Consider the following 22,589-nt stretch of genomic DNA (forward strand, 5'->3'; position numbering starts at 1 on the left):
GAAGCAGCCCATTGTGGGTGGTGCCATCCCTGGGCTGGTAGACCTGGGTTCTATAATAAAGCAAGTCGAGCAAGCCAGGAGAAGCAAGCCAGTAAGTAACAACTATCCATGCCCTCTGTATCAGCTTCTGCTTCCTGACATGCTTGGATTCCAGCCCTGACTTCCTTTGGTGATGAACAGCAATATGACAGTGTAAGCTGAATAAACCCTTTCCTCCCAAACTTGCTTCTTTGTCGTGATGTTCTGTGCAGGAATAGAAACCCTGTCTGAGACACATCCATTCATCTATTTGTTTATTCCACAAATATTGATGGGGATACCTTTCATGTGTGAACTACACTGGTTGCTTGAGATGCAATTGGAAGAAATAGGATCATGTTTCTGCTCTTGAAAATTGTAAACAGATGTGGACTGAACCTTTCCCACAGTTTAGTAAAGACGATAGAGCCTTCCCAGGAGCAAATGCTTCTAATTGTATGTCATAAAATAAGTTTTGATTATCTAAAATTTACCTCATTGAGGTATCTCAGTAATTAATTTATGGTTTAATGACACAGGGAATTTTATTGGTATCCTCTATAAGATCTTCTGAATTAGTTCTAAGCGGTACAAGTTTAAAAGCTTGGTCTTGTTTTTCCTTTTGTAAAATGGATATACTAATTCCCATGTCTTCAATGAGCTTCAAAGTACAACGATGCACAAAGTACATATTGCACCTTGCCTAGGGCATAGGCTGAGCTCTATGGAATCGCAGCTATTGTTTCTGATGGCACCTCTTTTACAGACTGGTCCAGAGAAAGACTGGAGAGGTTCCCTGAAAAGGGCAGCTGTCTCTCCTGGTCACCACTCTGTTTCATAGCACAGCAGCTGCTACAGAGAAGAGGACCAGTGAGCATGGGTCACCCACTAGTGCTAACCAGAGCATCCCTATGGACTTGAATCTCTTTTTGTTTTGCACCTGTCTTGTAGATAGGGGTTATTTTGCTCTTATAGGCGGCATCTGTGTTTTCAAAGCACATGCAAATGGTCCTGGATCTTGGAACCTCAGTAAACCACATGAAATAAATATCGTATGTCTGGACATTCTCATCCTTGTGTTTTCCACCCAAAGGCACATCAAGTACAAATGGCAGTTGAGTTGGGACTATTTTTGTATAGATACAGTTTCCCAGAATCCTTTAACTTCACGGTCATTGAATAACTTCAGAATACAGCCCCCAGGTTGAACCAAAAGTATGGGTTAACAATGCATATTTCAGAGAGAAAAAGGAATAGTTTGACTGAGAACTTTATAAAACCCTGTGCCAGGAAACTCTATAAAAGTTGGGGTTCTCTACTCCCGGAGTGCTCGTGAATCCAGAAATGAAATAGTATTTAGTACTGTCCTCTCCACACCTTAGTAGTGGGTCACATAGATAAGAAGTTCTGCCAATTTTAGTCTTGTCGTGTGTGAACCATGGGGGGAACTGCCTGCAGGACGTGGCTGTTGCACTGTGCAGAGGCCTCACATGTCACACAAGAAGGCAACGACACAGTGATCAAGAGTGCCATCACTTCCAACCTTGCAGCCTGGGGATTTTCTTCTCACCTGCTGAGCAGGAATGACCACTGCATGCCCACCAAGTGTTATGGGAAAGTCACAAGAATCCGTTGTAAGTAGCACATGGATGGGGAAAGTCTTTAGATCGTGAGCTTGAAGATCACACAGAATCAACCCAGCCATCTGGTCTCTGTCAAGACAATTGCAGATGTGCAGACTTCCTTTAGCCTAATGTTAAAATCATGGCCATCCTTGCAAAGGTAGCAACCTAATCTATAACCATCTGAGGTGATTACTTCTCCAGGTAGAGAATTTGTTCTTGAGGGAGTTCTCTCAGCACAGGCTACTCCTGTCCGGTCTGCTGAAAATAGTGTTCAGTGTGAACCTCAGATTCGTAACACAGCCACCACCATCAGGCATCGTTTGCAATTTTCTCCTCAAGGAAAGGCTTCAGGCAGGGTGACAGAGAGACAGGCAGACATCTAGGAGGGAAGATGGTCTCATTCTTGCCACAAACATGCTCCTCAAGCACAAAGGACTGATGGTGACTTGGGCACCAAGAGCAGGAGCATCTGGGGTTGGATGCAGGATTCACTTCCAGGGAAATGAAGTTGAAGACAACAGAGCAATGGACTCTGGGTAACTATGGTGTGGAAATGGGTCTGTGGCATCTTGGTAATGGTGGACAAAAGAGACAGCTTGGAACAGTCAAGGACATGTCATTATCCCTGAACAATAGTGTGTTTCCTGGTCCTCATTCCACAGTCTCATCCTCCTCTCAACACTGTCAGATCTGCAGATACATAACAGCACCTCCTCCTTGGGGGATTGTCATTTGGTTGTAAAATTACCTTTGTAAAAGGCTACCCTGTGAGCCTTAATGTGCACCTATTATAAATATCCAGCCAGAAGGTATTTCTAATACCCAGTGCACCCTCACATATGAAGGAAATAGATCAGAGCCCAGGGCACCTCCAGAGCACCATTCAGACATGCCCCCAAGGTGGATTATTCCTTAGCCGTGGACAGCGCAAACTTGCTCTGTCTGTGTCTGATTTATATGGCTTTCAGCCACACAGCAGGTGTGAAATGTACCCCCAACACTGTGTTGACAAAGCGAGCTACTGCGTCTGGCTCATTGTGTTCAGCACAACACTGTGTGTGTGAGGTTTCTATAGACTGTTGTAGATACCTGGTCTCTCTCATTGCTACATAGTGTCCTCCAGGGATAATATGTCACAATATGTTTATCAGCTGTGTAGACCATTGTCTACCATTTAGGGTGGGTACCATGGGTTCTGCTGAAAGCACTGGGTGCATGGCTTTGGGTACAGATACTCAGAGTGTTGATAGTGTAAGCCCAGATGTGGAATGTATGAGCAACAGGCATAAGTGTCTTGAGTCTGAATAGATGTTGTCAGACAGCTTGCCAAAGCAGCTGTTCCAGGCTTGGCCATTCTCTGCAAAGTTTCTCACCGAACGTGCAGCACAGAAAACCCTCTGGTGAACTTGGAAAGGAAATTATCTGAAACCTTCTAGACCTTGAGCAAGCTAACTAAGATCCAGCAGTATGAGGCCATGTCTACAACACTGGAAGACATGTTGTCTCTCTAGCCCTGGCCGTGAGCCCATCCCCGCATCTCCTTAAGACGAGGTATGAGGAAGGGTGGTGTTATGCAGTTGGCTAGCCTGGTTCAGGCATCTTCCTCCTGCCATGGGAGGGAGGTATTGTGATTGACAGCTGTCTGGGGCTCTGTCTGGAACCTCCAGTGAGGACCTGCTTGTGAAGACACTTTGTGAGCAAGGACAACACTGCAGGACTCCATTATTAACAGCCCGCTTCCACTCCATCCATCACTATGATATGTTTTAACTCAGGAGATTAATAAGAATGAGCTCACTTCTTAAATGAGGCCTCCAGACCCAGCTGGTTTTAATTGGTGAGGAAGATGAAGAACCAGCAGATGTTTTCTCAGAGGCCTGATCAGAAATGTCAAGATAATCGGCTACGGTGAGGGAAAGGTTGTGCCAGAATGGAAAAAAGAAATGCGTGGGGGATGAAGCTGATTCTTACTGAGAATGGACAGCCATTCTTACTGAGAATGGTGTGGTGTGCACATGACGGATGGAGGGGCTGACAGTCCATGCAACGTCATCAGACAATGCCACAGTAATAGGTCTGTCTTCCCACGGTGACTGCTCTATGGCTGTCAGTGTGCACTGCACACTTTCAGTTCCAGGAGTGTTGTGTGGAAAGGATGGATAGTTAGATGGGTTTTTCTGTCATAGGCCCGGTGACACGTCCCTTTGTTTCCTCTGACTAATCTCTCGAATATCTCCTTGAATCAATGAATAGAAGAGGAATGGGAAGAACAAAGTCTGCATCTCAGCCGCTCTATACTTGGCTTCAAGCCTTCGGGGGTTTTAGTGTGTTTGAAATGAGAGCTTGTGCTTGCTGATACCGTCATATGCCATGATGATAGTGTCAGTGGTTGCTGTGCAGCTGCTACAACAATTACAACATACTGGATGTCATAGATATTCAGTTATGTGGATACTTGGGCTGGGGAGATGGCTCAGTCAGTAAATAGCCATACATGTATGAGGATCTGAGTTCAGTCATGCAAAAAGCTAAACATAATGCTGCATGCTTATAATTCTAGAGCTATAGAGGTAGATGAAAGTGCATTCCTGGGCCTTGGTGGTCAGTCAGCCTAGCAACCAAGTGTAATCAGGGAAGCCACAGGTCCCAGCGAGAGACCCAACAAACAAACAAGGTAAATGGCACCCGAGAAGAATATTCAGTTCAACAAAATTGACCCTTGACCTGTATGTCTCCAGCCACACAGGCACCCCATCCATGTATGTACCTATCCATTCTCTCTCTCTCTCTCTCTCTCTCTCTCTCTCTCTCTCTCTCTCTCTCTCTCTCTCTCTCTCTCCATACACAAATGAACACGTACACTCAGAATACAGCTACCTGGGCCGTCACATTTGGAAGCCAGATACCTGGGGAAAATCATGAGCAGGGAGCGCTCCCCCTAAAGCAGTCATCCTCAAGCTGTGGGGTCCCATGACAGATACACGAGTTCTGATTCATAACAGTAGCAAAAGTACAGTTACAGAATACCAACAAATTAAATTTTATGGTTGGGGGACCCCACAACATGAGAAACTATACTAAAGGGTCACAGCATTACGAAGGTTGAGAACCACTGCCTAAAGACTGCACAGGACAACCCTGGCTTGCCTCTGCAGCTCCCAGAGGCTCTGGGATTGAGTCCCAAGATCCCCCAGGCTCTGACTGTCTTCACAGCACCTTTTCCCGCTTCTCTCCCTCTCCACTCCTGGTTCTTAGAAGGACAGTTGGCATTTAGAATAGCTCGATGGTAGGAGCTCTCTTAGCCTGTTCAAAGCCTTGCATTCAATCTGCCTGTGTACTCACACTTGAGGGGGAGCTCCTCCCAATGTCCTTAGCTCCATCTACTAAGACCCCATGTTTAATTGATTCCACATTCACAAATGGACGTGCACATGTCTTTTTGGAATCAGTATTTAAACACAGCAGAAGTCTTAAGTGACAGTCTCTTAGAGGAAATGTTACTAGTAGAAAAATACCCTAGCTTCACTATGTCTATCCTGCCTTTGATTCAGGTTCAAACCTGAAAGTTTGACGTTACATGTTGATAGAGCTTAACATGTAGAATCAAATGACTAATGTTTCCACTTGGTGGCAGGAAGGCTTGGTCTTCCAGTGGCTCAGAAGACATTGCATTTTACAGTGCAATCAGACATACCATTATCAGTGGGCAGGTGCTCTCTGTCTTCTTCCCTGGGTGTCTCTTGAGATTCTTAAGAGAAAGACAAGAAGCACCTATAATCAGCAGCAGTTATACATACAGAGTTGGCCCTCAGCAAAGCTTGTTGATTGACTATTTAAAAAGCCAGCTGAGTGGTTAATACAGACAGGTATGCACACACTAGCAGTTGGCTTCCTCGGGGAGCCTGTATACAGAGGGGCAGGCCTCTGTCCCCAGGGACAGGTGGGGAGTTGTGAGCAGCTGAACGCAATGACCATAGCTTGGTCTATTTCCACACACTGCTGGGATATGACATCAACCTCAGGACATTGTCACAGCAGTTCTTTGCACTGAGAAGCAGATGGGGAACAGGAGGGTCCTAAGTTATATCTCAGACATGAAAGCCTCTCCTTTAATGAAGACTAAGGTGTCTCAGGTTGACTTGTATGTGGACTGGGCGTTAGGCTCTGCAAACGCCATTGTTGGCTCTAATTTCAGCTCTGGTGTAACAGTAAAGACAGGGAGCGATGAGTAGGCAGAGGCAGGAAAGCAGGGCAGGGGTCTGTCTGGGGAGGTTCAGAGGGTGTTACCTGGGAGAAAGGCAACAGATCTTCCTTGCAAAGATTTCTCTGGGTACTGTGCAAGCTGTGGATGAAGGTAGGGTTGAGGTAAGTTGAAGCAGAGGGGAAGTAGCAGAATCCAAGGGGCCAAGAGAAAGGGAGGAAGGCACACACCTCACTTTCAGAACTGGCTTGTATTCTGAGGATGAGGATGGCTACAGAGAACCAAACCCAGTCCTCCAGGAATGTTTGGCCAGTGGGACTCTGCTCTTATGGCCCCAAAGTCAAGGTTACTGGAGTCTCCAGGTCTGCAGAATGAAGCTTCCTCCTGGGGCTCTCCAGATGGCAGGCCTAAACTTGCATCTGGGCTGGGGGTGGGGAAGCGTAGAGGGAACAGCTTCAGGTGCCAGGCTGGGGCTGCTGGTGGCTCAGTTTTAAGAAATGTGGATGTGAAGGCAAATGCTCTGTAGTAGCATCGAGGGCACTGATGGTTAACAGTGTCTCACAGTGACCTCCTATCTCTCTTGTGTTTAACTAGAAGAGAGAAGTTCAAAGCACCAACCTCAGTGGCCACAGTGGGGACTCTGCATTGTGCTGCTCCCACAAGTACGGAGTGTGTATGTGGGTAAAGTCTCAAGTCTATCCATTACTCACAGCATCGAATAGAAAGGCTTGAAGTAACAGCAATCTTAGCCACCTGGATCTGATCCTTACCTGCCGTATATTCAATTAATATATTGTATAAACAATCAAAATGATTGACTGTTACCCTGGGCTTTTCTTTGTGTAGCTGCACTGAGTGACAGATATTTCCTTCTAGAATGGTTGAATGCCAGCCCCTGCTCCTAAACCTCTGCTCTCAAACCTTGTGTAGAATACAGACTGTGTGTCCTATTCTGAGGGCACTGAGCACATCACACTTACATTCCTTGTCTTTCTCTTCTGGGAACCCCCATCTTCCACATCCTCTGCAAGGCCCTTTCCTGCACTACTACTTTCTAGAAGCTCCCCTTCCACAAACCCCAGCCTCCTTATGTGATCCTTGCACACCCATTTTGTACTGGGTTTCCTCCATCCCAGCACATAGCAATATCGACTGTTCTTCACCGCCCACTAAAGAAGCACATGGCTGGAGATGGAACTGTGGCTGACTGACACATGGTAGACATGATGATATGAAATGAAGCTCTGGGAAGACAGTATGAGTAAGTGAGGGAGGAATGGCGGGAGGGATGGAGGGAGAAAGCGCTAATGGACGTGATGGAGTGAATGCAGCTAGAAGCAAGGGTGGCCGTCATGCCAGGGAGAGAGCCTTCTCTTTTCCCAGTGTACCTCCCCAGAAGACGGATGCTCTGGGGGCCCACTGCATCCGAGGTCATGGCTGTGGGCTGTAAGGCCACGGACAGAAGATTTCTATCTTCAGAGGGAGGAGGGTGGTTGTTGGCAAGAGTTCTTGTTCCCTTTTAACTGTACGCTATTGTAGGCTATTTATTTGCAGAATGAGCTAAGTCCGAGGTGAGTGATGTCTGCGGGGGTGTCGCTTTGTTGACACAGTGAGATCAAGAAAAGTCCGTTTGTTAGCCTACTCAGGAAGAGGCATGAAGGGGAAACTTTGCTTCGCTATAAAACACCTCCCACTCATGTCAAGCCTGCCCTTAATAAGTAATCAGTAGTCTCATTCATATTTACCACAGACTTCAATTTTTTTTTTTTTTTTTTTTACAAACACAAATTGCAACTTTGGGGGGCGGTGTCTGGAAACTCAGAATTTGTTATTTTAATTACCAAAACAGTACATGTTTATCAAGTTGTGCTGTGTGCTCTTTGCTTTGTTTCTCTGGATACAGTTTAAAATAAACTCTACAAGAAATGTATAATTATTCTAAGTAAGAATTACAAAGAACACTCCCGTGTCCTTATTCCTTCTTATGGAATAATGGAGCATTTGTGGACATGTCACCAAGCATAAGCATGTTGGGTCATGTGTGTGTCTTTCCATGGCACATGGGTGAAACCACCAAGAGGAACCTGCAACTACTTACACTGCTGTTAGCTTGCACTTTGAGCCACATCCACACCACACTTTAGACACACACACTCTTGGTGAACCCTAAAGATATGTTCCTTCAATTTGCTCCTGTATAAGCATGTAAGCCCTTCACTTTTGCTGAAGGTCTGCTCTGAAACTTCATATCATTTCCCTAGGCTCCTTCTCATCCTCGCCTCCTCCTTCTCCTCTTTCTCTTCTCCTCTCCTTTAAAAAAAACTTTTTGTTAGTTCTTTATGAATTTCACACCATGCACCCCAACCGTACTCATTTCTACCTCCCTTTGTACCCACATTACAACCTTCCTACACCAACAGTAAAAGCATCTCATTGTGGAAGCTGAAGTGTGTCCCATAGTGTACCGCATCTTGTTGTGAAAGCTGAAGTGTGTCCCAGTGTGTCCCAGTGTGTCCCATAGTGTACCACTTTTGTCCACACTTCTTCACTTGCAAATGTTCATTGCAGTGACTCATTGGTCTGGCAGACCTCTGGCTTCTGCTCCACTATCCATATGGAAACTTCACTCTTCTCGGATATGGGAATATCTGAGATTGTTGCCTTGTGTCATGGAGATCCTGTAGCTTTAGATCTGTAGGACCAGCCCCTTCACACACTTCAACAGTTCACCAAAGGGGTGGATGTTGACGTGGGCCAGCTCAAAGTCCTGGATCTGAGCCCGAGATGTATCTTAGCTGGTTATCCTGCCAGCTTTCCCACTCTCACATCCTCAGGGCCTTCTTACCAGCAACCCCTACATTCAAGGTCAGCTCTATTGTGTATCCCAGGCGAGGTACTGGGCCTGCTCTCTCAAAAGCTGCAGCAGGTGAAAGGCAGGGTCAGCTCTTCTGCTCTGATGACCTTGCGGACAGCTCTTCTGCCTGCTGTAGAAGAGGAGAGAGACAAATGGTGGAGACAGCTCCCACACTCATGCCCTCAGATACAGTTTGCCTGGCCCAGTTTACTAGAATCAGCTCTACTGTGCTGCCCAAGTGAGATTCAGGGCCCACTCTCCTGAGTGGTGCAGCTGGTGAGGGACAACTGTCCTGCTCTCTGAACACTGGACCAGGTCTCCTGCCTGCTGTAGGTGGTAAGGAATGACGGGGAAGGAGGGTATCTCTCCCTCTCACACACCACTGCAGGGAGATGCTGGTAGAGCCAGCTCTCCCAGGCTTATATCCTGGGCTGGCTCACCAATGGACAGGGCTCCTCTCCTGAGTACCGCAACCGGCTGATGTTACTGAATGATGTTTTACTGAGAACAGAGGTAATTGGTTTGTTTTCTTTCGGTATGTTAAAACTTAGCTCTGCTGTCCTCTGGGTTTCATTGTCCTTAGTAAGAAGTCAACTGTCAGTCATACCAGAGTTAAACCAGTCTTTGTCTGTCTGTCTGTCTGTCTGTGTGCACACGCATGTGTGTACTGTGTACATAGATGAACACAAACACACATTCTTTTGTCCTTGAAATCCATGTGTTTTTACCTTTGCACAGGAGAATATTTCAGTGTTATGGTTGAGTAGTTTCTACCCGTGTCTAAACAAACTCTTCTCAAACATGGACAGGTAAGTCTATTCTTAAATCTGCCTAATGAGTACTCATTTCCAATACTGAAGCATGCAGGCTTCATACGCCCTGGTCTTGTTTATAGTCATATTACAGTTCTCCATCCCCACACATTTTTAACTCTTTCATAGTAGAGCACAGTTCTCACAATTACACTGAAGTGTCTCTCAGAAACTCTGACTTCTAGTAATGTTTGTGTGCGCTAACATTCTCCTCAGTAATGGATATTTTCATTTTCTGCATGTTCTAATTCCATTGCCTGGAGAACTGGTATCAATGAACAGTAGATACAAAGTAATATTTATGTTTTTGAAAAAGCCTGTCTTCTTCTTCTTGTACCAGGTTGCTGGAGTCAGGGCAGTGAATTAATCTGGCTTCTTCCTGGCTTGGGTCTTAGCTTTGCTATATGATTATTAATCTTTCATGAAACTGTCAATGCTGTTCTCTCTAGAAGAAAATCAGCAGATAAGCAGTATTTAGCAATGCCCAGTTCAAGGATCTCCTTCTCCAGCCAAAGATGTCAGCATTACTTCTTTTGGAGTGGAAACTCGTGAACTCCTACTATAGGCTAAAACACTGAAGTTAAAGGGATTGTTAGGGTTAGTGTTATCAACTTGACAGAGTCTGGGTTCCCCGAACATTCCCATTGGGATCTCGATTATGTTAATTGAGGTGAGAAGCCTATTCACTTTGGGTGGTACCGCTCTGCATTTGGGACCTCCACTGTATGTAGACGGAGATCAGAAGCCGGGTGTTTGTGGCTCTCTGTTTCCTGGTTCTGGATGTCATGGTACCAGGTATTTCAAGTTCTTTCTGTCTTGATTTCTTCACTCACCACGATGGACTGAAAAAGCCTTTAATGGTGAAAGAGTAAAGGCTTTCTCCCTCAGGGTGTTTGTATCAGAGCATTCTCAGAAGCTATGATGGGGTATGCTGCAGTTACTGCACATGGCTACCTAGTATATTAACAGTTCCTTCTCCTCGCAATTTGCCTTGATTGGCACCCTAGAGCTTCTCCCTCTGGAGTCTCATGAAGGACTTGCCAGTCATCATGAATTTCAGTAGCTCCACTCCAGACAGCATTAACCTGACTGAGCCAGTTCTCACCCTGAGTCTGAGTGTGCTGTTAGTTTCTGAAGCTCTTTTTACTGTGTCTCTGAGTTGCTACAATCCTGGGTTATGGAAGTCCTTTCTCTTTGCTTTACCTCCTGGCCAGTTGCTTTATGGATCACTAAATTGATCAGGGCTGTCCAGCCTGGGTCTTTTATGCTGGGGATATGTCTTTCCCCAAATTTCACAAGATTTTTGTCTAGTTCTCTTGCGTCAGCCCTAGTTTACAGCAGGTAAACTCACAGTTCCCCCCCTGACCTGCCATTTGCTCTCTACTTGTGAGTGTGGTGATGTTGGGAAGGTCCTGTGCCTCCAGGATGACAACTCACACCCGGTTTCTGAGCATTTGACATACCCTGACCCCTGGGAAGGGACGGGCAGTGCCCTCTTGCTGTGGGGCTGGTGGTTGCCTTAGATTTCTCTCTCATTTTCACCAGCTCACAAACTACTGATGTAAGTTCATCTGTCTGTGCTAGCTTTGCTGTATCCATGGAGGACCTTCCTCGTCCTGAAGTTCTAACAAGGCTTTGCTCTTTGTCTCTCAAAGGAACGGCTTATCACTTCGGGAATTTACCTCATGCATCTTTGAACTTTGGTTCTTCCCTAATGGGTTTAGAAACACTGTGATGTCAAGATGTTTCTGATTTGGTAGGATTTTCCAATTAATGGTTACTTCTTACCTGTATGAGGAACAATTTGTGTTTGGGGCATGTACCACTATATATTTCTCTTTTTCTTTCTCTCTCTCTCTCTCTCTCTCTCTCTCTCTCTCTGTGTGTGTGTGTGTGTGTGTGTGTGGTGTATATATTGTGTATGTGTGGTGTATATATGTAGTGTGTGTGTGTTTGTGTGTGTGTGTTTACACATGGGTATATGCACATGAAATCAGGTACCCACAGAGACCAGAAGAGAATGTCAAGTCCCCTTGGAGCTAGAGTTACAATTAGTTGTGAGACCCTCAACACGGGGACTGGGCTCTGAAATCTGTCCTTTGCCATCCCTCCAGCCCCAGGTAGAGAGTTCTTTATGTAACATGGATGTAAGACTCTTACTAACCACACATGCTGCAAATCCCCTCCTCAAATCTGCAGCTCGTGTTTTTATTGTCTATTTTACCTTTTGACAAGTAGATGTTTTATTTTGACTGAGCCTCATTCATGTTTCTACCTTTTGAGTATTATGGGGCTTTTTTGTTCCTTTCTTCTATGTCCCACAGACAGCACCTCTCGACGGACCTTACTTCCCATTTCTCTGGGTCTGTATGAACTCTCCGCCACGCCTCCCCCAGCATCTCCATCTTGCTGATTTCACTCTTATAACACGTTTTGGGCCCTGGTGAGTCAGTCTTTCACCTCGTTTTTCAAAAGTCCTCCTGGGTGTCTTCTCTCTTTGTTCTTCCAGACTGACTTTCAAATCCATTTGTCGAGTTCTATTAAAACTATCAGCTTTTGTCAGAAAAACCATTAGATTTATAGATTAATTTTGAGGGAGCTGACACTTTTATTATTGGATCTATGGCATGGCATTTCTCTCCATGTATTTAGGGTTTTTATATAAAGCTTTATATCGCAGTATTATATATAATGCCATTCATAGCCAGCCGCACATCTATTGAGGGATTTAATCTTGTATCACTTACAGTTTGGATCCTAAGTGTTTCCCAAAGGCTTAGGAGTTAAAGTCTTGGTTACTGTTGGGAGTTGGTGAAAGCCAATGGTTGGGGCTCAGAGGGAGAAACTTAGGTTTTGGAGACTTGCCAGCGAAAAGGAATTTTTTAAAAAGATCTCCTCCTCTCTGTCTCCCTTGCTCCCTCTACCCCTCCTTTTCTCTCCATCCCCTCCTCTTTCTCCCCATCTGCCTCCCCACCATGTGTCCCCTCATGTGCACATGTGTGTGTGTGTGTGTGTGTGTGTGTGCTCACTCACATGCATGCATTATGTCAGCAACCTTAACAGATATAAGACAATGTCCACTGTAATTTTTATTTATACTTCTTACCCAGCTTTTGGACACACCTTATCTTTATACCCTGCCATAATTTTTTTGTGTTAAGGTATCCCACATGTTACATTTGAGGGACTAGGAAAAGAGGAAAAAGTAAGGGGAACATACATTTTAAATGGGAGGACCAACTTTGAGATTGAGCGTACCGGCATACTGGGACTCTGAATCGTTGCCTATTAAACTACTTCTGTGTGTAGCGCGTTGGTGTCTTCTCTCTCACTGAAGGCATCTCAGGGTGAATCTGCTGCTGCTCTTACTGCCACCATCCTGTGTCCATGGGCCGGGATCGAGCTCAGACAGCAGACATGGTTTCTATGGTTCTGTGTACTGAGCACTTCCTGGGTCCCTTGTTTTGTAGATACAGATGGAGACAGACACACTGCGGAAAACAAAGCTTGGGGGTCATTTGATTCTTAGAAAAAGAGAGTCTGGTCAAGTGACTCAGGGGGCTGGAAGCAGCATTGGGTGGGGGAACTGCAGGACTCATTTGGACTCTTGGACAAAAGCCCGCAGTTGGGGGCACTGTAAGAGGCAGAGGCCATTGAGATTCTTAGTGTCGTCACTGGAGGAAAGCAAACAGCCAGCAGGGAATTGGGAGTCTCCCTAACCAGTGGGGAAGCACTCCTCACTTCTCTCCAGACAACTGGGTTGTCTCTCAAAACACTGTGGGCAATCCCTCTTTTTAAAATGTATTCTTCTCTCATATTTTGCATCCTGACTGCAGAGAACTCTACCCAGTCTTCACCTCTACCCTCCCAACTCCTCCGCCCATGAATATCAACCAAACATGGCATACCAAGTTTCAGTACGACTAGGCCCCTCCTCTCATTTCAAGGCTAGATGAGGCAACCCAGTATAAGGAAAAGGGTCCCCAAAACAGGGACTCTCTTTTGCCCAAAACCGGGAGTCCCACAAGAAGCCCAGGCTACACAACAACATATATGCAGGCCCCTTGGTTGTCAGCTCAGTTCCTGTGAGCTCACATAAGCCTGAGTTATTTGATTCTGTGGGTTTTCTTGTAGTGTCCTTGTCCCCACCAGCAACTATAGCCTTCCCCAACCGCTGCAGAATTCTCTCATCTCCACCTAATGTTTGAGTGTGAATTTCCACATCGGTTTCTATCAGTTGCCGGATGGAGCCTCTTTAATGACAGGGTCTCTGGGCTGTTCAGCCTCTGGGTCCTGGCTTCTCAACCAGTGTCAGGGTGGGCTTCCTCTAACAGCGTAAGTCTCAAGTTGGACCAGTCATTGGTTGTTCACTCCCACAGTTTCTGAGCCATCTTTACTGCAGTACATCTTGTAGTCAGGGCAAATCTTAAGTCAAAGGTTTGAGACACAAACCCAGCCACAAACCCCTCAAGAAATCCCTTCTTAAAGTAAGACTAAAAACCCAGAATATCACAGGGCAGGGAAGGGATCCTCCCACATCACAGCACTGAGGCAGCTGAGAGCCACAGAACTGACAGCATGGCCTGTGGTAAACCTTTGCTGTCAATCAGACCCCATCCAAAATGGAAGGCTCAGAGCAGCTACTGTGTTTGGCTCATGCATCAGTATGTGGGTCTGGATGAGCTGTTTCACCCTTGATCCTGCTGATAGCCATGGACTTGTGTAGTCAGCTACTGGCTCTCTCTGTGCTAAATCACTGCAGGGGAATTTCTCAAATAGTACAGAAGGACAAAACAGTCAGACCAGCAGAAAATTTTTTGAGCACAAGACTCAGAGTCACACTGACCTTAAACTTGGGTCCCATCCATCTATGATTCGACTACTTGGTCCCCATTCTTCTAAGCACTCTAAACATCCATTTTCTTTTTTTTGTTTTTTAGTTTTTGTTGTTGTTTGTTTGTTTTGTTCTTTAAAATTCAATAAAGTTTTATTTTCCCAGATGTACAGCTGATTGAACCTGTTCATGCATCTTCACCAGCAGCTGGGGCATCTCCAACCCTTTGTGTTTCTGGTGTAAATGACTTGGGCTCTGTGCTTTGAAACCAGCTTGATAAGTCCTTCACTAAGTAGCTCCTGAAGGGCTGCCCTGGCCAAGAAACCTGGAATCTTCAGTCTCTCGGAGACCACAGTTGGAGTAATAAACTTATAGTTGGAAACTTCCTTACAGAGTCTGTCATATGTAGTTTTGTCAAACAGGACGAGATTGTTCAGCTTGTCCAGAACTTTGTCTTTGGACCACTTCTTCTTTTTGGCCTTGCCACTATATTTATTTACTGAGTCTTTGGCTTTTTTGGCCAACTTTTTGGCATCTTTCTTCTTGTTGTCGTCTTTGGGTGGCATGGCGAAGCTCAGAGAGTAGTGTGGACCTCAGCAGCCTCACTAAGATGTTGGAAAAAAAGGAAGCTTGGTGGGCCAACAATCCCAGAATCCTTTGCTCTCTTTTTATTTAATGCATGAGTGGCACAGATGTAAATGGTGTCAACAGTGCTGTGACTACACCCACTTTCTACATCTTCCTTCCCTCTTTTCTGTGCTGCTGCCTCTCCTGTGGATCTCAGCCCTACCCCAGTCTTTGTGACTCATGTGTCTCTGGCAGCTTCTTAACTGATTCTTCCCTAAACACTTCAACCCCTTAAGAAAGAAGAGTTGAAGACCTCAGGGTGTTACTGTCTCTTCCTCTCAGTTTGCAGTCACATCTGCCATGAGACCACCCAAGCCACACACTGGTGACATAATGTCTTGAGTTTATTGTCCCCAAATCTTCAGCATGACCATCCTCACTACAACTCCACCCTTATTTATCTCTTGTAGCTAGACAGCTCTTTTTGTGGGAGTTTATTGTCCCCAAATCTTCAGCATGACCATTCTCACTACAACTCCACCCTTATTCTTTATCTCTTGTAGCTAGACAGCTCTCTTTGTGGGACACACAGCAAGTTCTGAGCCTGGAAGCCAGGGTCCCTTGGATCAGCCACTGCCTGACTCTGCTGCAGGATTTCCCTGTGGACCCCACAGTACAGTGATGCAGACACCCCTGCTTTAGGCAGGTGACTCCCTCTCCTCTATGTCCTCACCTTCAGGGACTCTCTTACATATACCCTCACCTCTGAGGCCATCTCTTGCCTCAAGCCACAGTGTCCCCAAACTCTTAATATTGCAGGATGTCACTCATTGCTTGGCCTAAAATGATTAGGTCTCTTCCCTGACATTTGTGCCAGCTTCTGAGCTCCTTGAGGGCAGAGGCCAATGACATTATGACTGAGTAAATTTTATGAACTAGGATTCAGCCCCCAGATTCCCAGCCTGTGGTTTCTGATGCATGACAGTTTAGATGACCTGGGCAGCAAAGGGTGTGATGTATTTCAGAAAGAGACAGAAGAAAGCACTGTTTTTAATTTATATAAAGTGACTGCATATTAGAACTAATTGAGAGATTTATTATCATAATTGTTACTGTCATGGAAGGTTTTCCAGCCTCATCACCAGTCTTCAAGGGACACAGCTTGAACCAATACTGTGTTTCTCTGCATGGTTCAAAATAATGCTCCAGTTTTTCATGCAATGGGATTTTGCCAGCTAGGCTGGCCTGCACGGATTTCCTCTAACCTTGGCTGATGGAAGTTAGCTCTTTGCCTTTTTAGTTCAGGTGAGTCACTGCAGCCTTTCATGTTTATATGTTGGACACTTCCTCCGCACACTGAGCATGCTACAATCAGCACCTAAACCCAAGGCTTCTGTCTGCGGAGACACGCCTTCATCAAGCATGGTGAAGAGAATACCTTTGTCTATTTCTATGAAGTTGATGTGACTGTGAGCTGAGGAGAACTCCAGCTTCAGAGCTTGGCTGTCACCTCCTCACTACGAGGCCTCTCAAGTCAGCACACCCCTGAGGTTCAGAGTCAGCTCCATCCTTGGAGACTGAGGGTATTCAGAGAGGCTATAGGTCTTGATCAAGTGACTTAAGAGTGGAAGGATTTATTTGTCCCACAGTTCCAGGTGGCAGTCCATAATGGCAGGGAACCACAGCAGCAGGGATTTGTGTGAGCTGGTCCCCTTAGACAGTCAACACCAGAAAGCAGTGAATAGATACTGAATGCTACTGCACAGGTTGCTAGTTGTGTTTCACATGGTCCAGGCTTTCTCGGGGACTGTATAGGTTCCACTCACAGTTAGGGTGAGTCTTCTAACAGCTATCAACATAATCTAGACCATCTCTCAAAGACATTCTAAGAGGTCAATGTAACCAAACATCCTAATCAATTTTAATTTAAACAGTCACTTACTCCAGGAGAGTCAAGTTGACCACTAACACCATTCCAAAAGAAGGGGTAGTATTTTACAAAATCTGACAGGGGAGGGCGTTTGGAACAGTCCAATCTCATTGTATGTGTGAATAAAAATGCCATGCTAATAATGTGCAAATAAAGTAATTTACAAACATAAAAATTTATAATGAGAGTCTTCTGTACACCGGACACTGAGCTAGATGTCAAGAATTCTATAGTGAGCAATCTCAGACACCCTCCCACACAGAACTCAAAGGCAGACCAGACCAGCTCCAATCCAACAACAGCACACAGTAGATGTCTGGGGGAAGAGAACGGGTTTCTAGCTGCATATAACAAAGGAGCTTTGCCTCTCTTTCAAGACTGAGGGTGGGACAGAGCTAGTGTGTCACCTTCTTGTCATTTGTCCCTGTGGTGAAGACACCAATGAGACTTTTCTACAAACAGGAAAAATGGCTTGCATTTGCAGTGTCCTAGCGTGATTCAAGACCATCATGATCATTTGACATGCTTCTAAATTAATATGACCGTATGATTCTTAATCAACTTGCAAGGGAAGAAACATATGTTCTGTGACATGAATTAATGTTAGCTTTGTGGCTTTACAAAGTCTTTCATACTGACTGCCTATGAAAGCCATCCCAAGCAGGAAGTGGAGAATGTTTGATTTCCAGGAAAATCCCTCATTCCTATACTCCAGCAAGAGGCCACTGCTATTCCAATCACTACCATAAAGTATTAATGTGGCTACCTTAGTCTTTACACAAATAGTCATTAACTGGTATTAACATTTTTGGGGAAGGTGTGAACAAATGTTTATTCACCATAGATAGGAAACTGACAACAGACCAGAGGAGTAACTACATCCACCTAGACTGATGAACGGGGTGGGGGGGGGGTTGTTGGGTACTTACAAAACTGTGGGAGGCTACTAAACAGCTTCATTCCTGAAGAGTCCCACCTCAGCATGGACACTGGTTTCCTGAAAGCCATAATGACAGAGTGCCCACTTCAGTTAACCCTATGTCTCCTGTGTGTTCTTGCACCTAAGACCACATGATTATGAACCATCACTACATGGAACTTGGAGGGGAGACACACAAGAGAGGCTCTGGAGTCTCATATGAAGGTCTAATAACCTTCCCAACCCCTCCTTCTGAGAGGGACAGTCAACAGACATGGCCTTTCTGAGGGTCTCTTGCAAGTAGTCATGACTACTCTAAGAGCAATGGCTGTTGTGCCCCGAGGACAGCATTCCGGAACACAGAAAATCTGTATTATTTTATATTACATTCTTTTAGGCTGCTTATACATAACGTAATGTCATCATCACTATTATAGTCTTAAATATGGAAAAGTTTTTCTGTTTCATTCTATTGTATACTATTTGGTTGTCTGAGTTTCCCCCAAGTTGATTATTTTTGAGGTGTTTATAATTTGAGACTTCAGTGAATAGAATAATTTGAAGCCTCTTTAAACCACAAACATGTTCATCTTGGGTAATTTCTATGTTTCTGATTTTTTAAATAGAGTAAACGATTCAGAATACATAACACACATACAAAAATATGATAGACTCCCATGTGCCACCACCACCATACTGCAGTCCTCTGTCACTCTGTCTCAGGGGGAGGGGACTCTAGGACATGGGCTCCAGAGGTCACTTTTGATCTCACAGCTTCCTGTCTGTGACGAAGTTGCAGACACAAAACTGAGAGAGAAAAATTTGACCTCCCTGGATCCTGTGCTGTGCTCAGTGCCTTCTGAGCACTGTGTAGAGTCGGCAAAGGCTTCATCTCATGTCTTTGAAGCTGGGTGCTGCCTCTCTTAGTCACATCTAAAACATAATTGACAGAATGTCCCAGCCTAACATTTGGAAAGGGACTCCAAATTCTGGCTCCCATGGCTAGTGATTAGTTGAAGGGAACCCATGGATCCAAGAGTTTGATATATGAAAATGGGGGCACTCCAAAGAATAGTCACCAGAGGATCCCTTCCACATTTCTGCCAGGAACACCTCCATGTCACCAGTTACATACTCTCTGGGCTAATTCATGCCACTATACTATAAGCAATCGGGCAAGCAGAGTTTAGCTGCCCCGTCTGTCTGTCTGTACATTCCCCCACTACTATTATAACCCAAGGATATTGTCAGATAGCTTGTTGTCAAGATATCATCTCCAGAGGCTAAATCACGTTTAGAGTTCTCATGTGAGGGCAGAAATTGGGTCTGGATCTTTGGATTAGCATGGAGCATGCATCCCATGAATGAGTGATGACCATGTATGTCTTAGTGTAGTTTCCTCCTGTGCTAAAATACCCTGACAGAACCAGCTGAAGAGTTGAAGGGTTTATTTGGCTGACAGTTTACGCTCCACAATAATGGAAAACCCATGATGAAAGTAACTGGAAACAGCCAGTCACATCCCACCTGAATTCGAAAACAAAGAACAATTGATCCACGCACCCTCACACAGTTCAACATCTCTTTCCTAAGGAATAATGGTGCCCACAGTTGGTGGGTTCTTCCCATCTCAATAAGTATAACCAAGATCATCTACTATACACATGCCCAGGGGCCAAGCTCATCTAAGCAATACCCAGGACTCCCTTTGCGAATGATTCTTCCTCTCCATACATCAAGTTGATAAAACTTACCACCCATTCAGCCTTCTTTGCTTCAAAGTATCAAGATGATACTTTTAGCTCCTGTATCACTCCTAGAACAGGGACGTAGTGACATTCTCCAACCCATGCCAGAAACTCAGTCAATGGGCTGCCAAGTATGAACTCTGACCTTCCAAATGGTAAACTTAGTGCACTATCTTGACATTATAAGTAGTGGAGTCGGGCATTTCATTATGGTGACCTGCTGACCAGCACACACACATGAGCACATTTGCACATGCATGACCCTGTACAGAGAACCATCTGCATTAAGACTGTGGCTTCTTGAGATGTTCATTGTATCTGGAGAGAAAGGAAAGAGAGGGGGGCTTCTAAATGCCTCTGAATTTCCCCAACAATGAATATCTACACTACCATAACCAAATGTTCACCAGGCTCCTGGCACTGATTATAATGAGATTTTCACCATTAAACAGAAAAATACTAAGCTCCCAGCAGGCACCAGGCCTTGGCTGGGCATTGTAATAATTGAGATGTGGCCAGAAGGATCACAAATCTGGTGTTTAAAAAAAAGGGACAGCTGAACAGATGGCAACAATGTTAGTATTAATAGAGCCACAAAAGGAGAGAACCCAACCCATAACTCTGTCAGGACCCCATGGGCTTCTCCAATCTGCCCCTGGGTATGAGAACTGAGGTTTTCTGAGTTTCAGAAGGAAATGGAAGACGGCCTGCATTTGGGAAGCAAGTCCCCGTTATGTCATAGACTAAGAGATACATGAGGAAAGGGGCCTATGTTAAAAGATAGTTTCCAAGAAGCAGTGAAAATGATCAAGACTCTCTGCTGGTGGAGGCGTGCTTAACTGCGGGACACAAAGGTGTCCATATGCATGGTCAGAACAAGAAAGAGGGGACAAAGTGGACTTGAAGGAGGCCTGTGCCTCGGTACAGTCAGAGAATTCTGCAGGGTCCAGGAAAGGGGCTGGGTTTGCTATGTCCAATCTGATTAGCCAGGCACTGTGCTGCCCAGCAAAGGGGACAAGTTGGCCAGAGTAACTGTTCATAGCAGGGGCCATTCTAAACATGCTGGTGGTGTGGCCATCTGCCCTCAGTGCTTTCAGCACTGAGCCTAAACCTAACAGCCTGGCCCTGCCTGTGAGGTTCTGTGTGCCAAATCCTGAGGCTTGGAAATGGTCCTGCAGGCTGGGCAGAGCTAGGCAAGGCCCATGAGTATGCAACAGATTTGCACCTTATTTGGAGGGATGGCTAAAGATCAACTGGCCAATGGAGAAAGAAAGCAACAAGACAGGTTAGGAGGGTGGTGCTCCCTTGTAGGGAAAGAGGTTTTAGCAATACACTAAAGTGTGTGTTAATGAGGACCAGAGAGGCTTGGTCTCCTGCCTGACATCAGATAGTTGTAAAGATGTGAATGAGGATGACTGGGGAGATTCTGAGCTGGTATTTCTGAATCAGCACCCGGGACAGCTCCCAGAATCAAGTCACCATGCAGAGACCCAGCACCTCTATCCTCAGTAGAAAAGGAAGTCCGTCCCCCCCCCCCCCCCCGGCACCTCCCCCTACCAAGCAGGACACCTGCATTTCCTTAGCAGAAGCAGTGCCAAGAATGACAACCAATGATGAGCATGACAGCATTAGCAACAGAAATATTCAAATGCAATTAAAACCTGCAAAATAATAATCAAATGTAAATGAGAACGGCAGCCAACCGTTCCCACTGCAGGTACAATTAGCACATATGGTAATTTCACAGGCCTAACTCGCTCCACTTCAGCGCCCCTGACAAATTGTCGACTCCTCCTCCCTCCTTTATGCCACTGACAATTTCCTGCCTGTTTCGTCCACTCACTCCGTGGGCACAACACGGAGTGGACTTCCTTATGCCCAGGAGTGGCTGCAAGCTACACAGACTGCTGAGTCAGTGGGGGAGGGACAGAGGACAGAGTGTCTTGTCTTCCTCTCCCTTGCTGAACAGGAACTTCCTCACAAATCATGTGTATGTGCAAGCATGTATGCATGTGAATATACTTTGAGTGTGGGTATGTGTGAAGGTCAGAAATCAAACGTAGGTGTTATTTTGTAGGAGCTGTCCACCTTGATTTTTTTTTTTTTTTTTTTTTTGGTTTGGAGACAGAGTCTCTCACTAACCTGGAGCTCAGTAATTCTGCTAAGTCAGCGTGCCATCCAGTCTCAAGAATCTACATGTCACTATTTGCCACAGCTGAAATTACAAGCATGTCCCACCACACCTGACATCTCCCCGTGTGTTCTAGGATCGAACTTGGGTCCTCATGCTGTACACTAAGCGGCTCGCTGACTGAGCCACCTCTCCAGCCCCGGACCATCCTTCTCTTGAATAACTATGAGGCAAGAAGCCACTGTGTGCCAGGCCTTTGGGACAGATGTTTCTGTTCTTATTTGATGGGCTGAAGCAGCATTTGTAAAAATGACAGAATCTCCTGAAACAGATGGCCAAAGAAGCCGTAACTAAGAACTGGTTCTACAGAGGAGCAGAAAGGGAGCTGAGTAACTGAAGGTAGTAATAAACAGACCACAGTCCTGGGATGAGCCCTGAGATGAGCCCCAGTGAGGGACAGAAGGAGTATCAGAGGAAGGAGGGACAGAAGGAAGAAGAGAGAGCACATGAGCAAGGAAAGAGAGTTCCTCCAACCCAAATCACAGGGGACCTGAGCAGAAATACAGGGACATTTGCATCACAGACAGCTGGGGGTGGGGCTGAAAAGGAGTGTGCTTATTTTCCAAAAAAGTTGAAAGACACATAAATTTGTGGCTTAAGGAGCTCAGAAAATCCCACTTGGGATAACCTCTGTGACATCATCCATATCTTCATTAGGCACTTGAAAGGTAAAAATGAGGGGAAAACTCGTGTTGAAATCAGACAGAAATGATGTTTTCTTTATGTGCATTCACCGCTTTCGAATTGCTGTGTGAAAATGCCTGACAAAGCGACTTAAAGAAGGAGGGGTTTATCTTGGCTCATGGTTGAAGGTGCAGTCCACCATGGTGGGGAGGTCATGCTGAAAGGTGCACGAAAGCAGCTAGTCACACATGGAGTCTGCAGTGAGG

At 45.5% G+C, this 22,589-nt stretch overlaps 2 protein-coding genes across 3 annotated transcripts in view; one reads left to right on the top strand and one right to left on the bottom strand.

Moving 5' to 3' along the window:
- Window positions 1-22,589, top strand: part of STK32B (serine/threonine kinase 32B) — a gene marked incomplete at both ends in the record, with an annotated part of 241,085 nt that overhangs the window by 122,647 nt on the left and 95,849 nt on the right. The gene's annotated exons all lie outside the window — the stretch shown is intronic.
- Window positions 14,542-14,910, bottom strand: LOC308421765 (small ribosomal subunit protein eS25-like; the record flags this gene model as incomplete). Its single annotated transcript, XM_080918198.1, has 1 exon — window positions 14,542-14,910. One exon carries the CDS (start codon window positions 14,908-14,910, stop codon window positions 14,542-14,544), a length of 369 nt encoding a protein of 122 aa, XP_080774324.1.

Source organism: Micromys minutus (genome assembly GCF_963924665.1).
Source record: "Micromys minutus genome assembly, chromosome: 1".
NCBI classification, from domain to species: domain Eukaryota; kingdom Metazoa; phylum Chordata; class Mammalia; order Rodentia; family Muridae; genus Micromys; species Micromys minutus.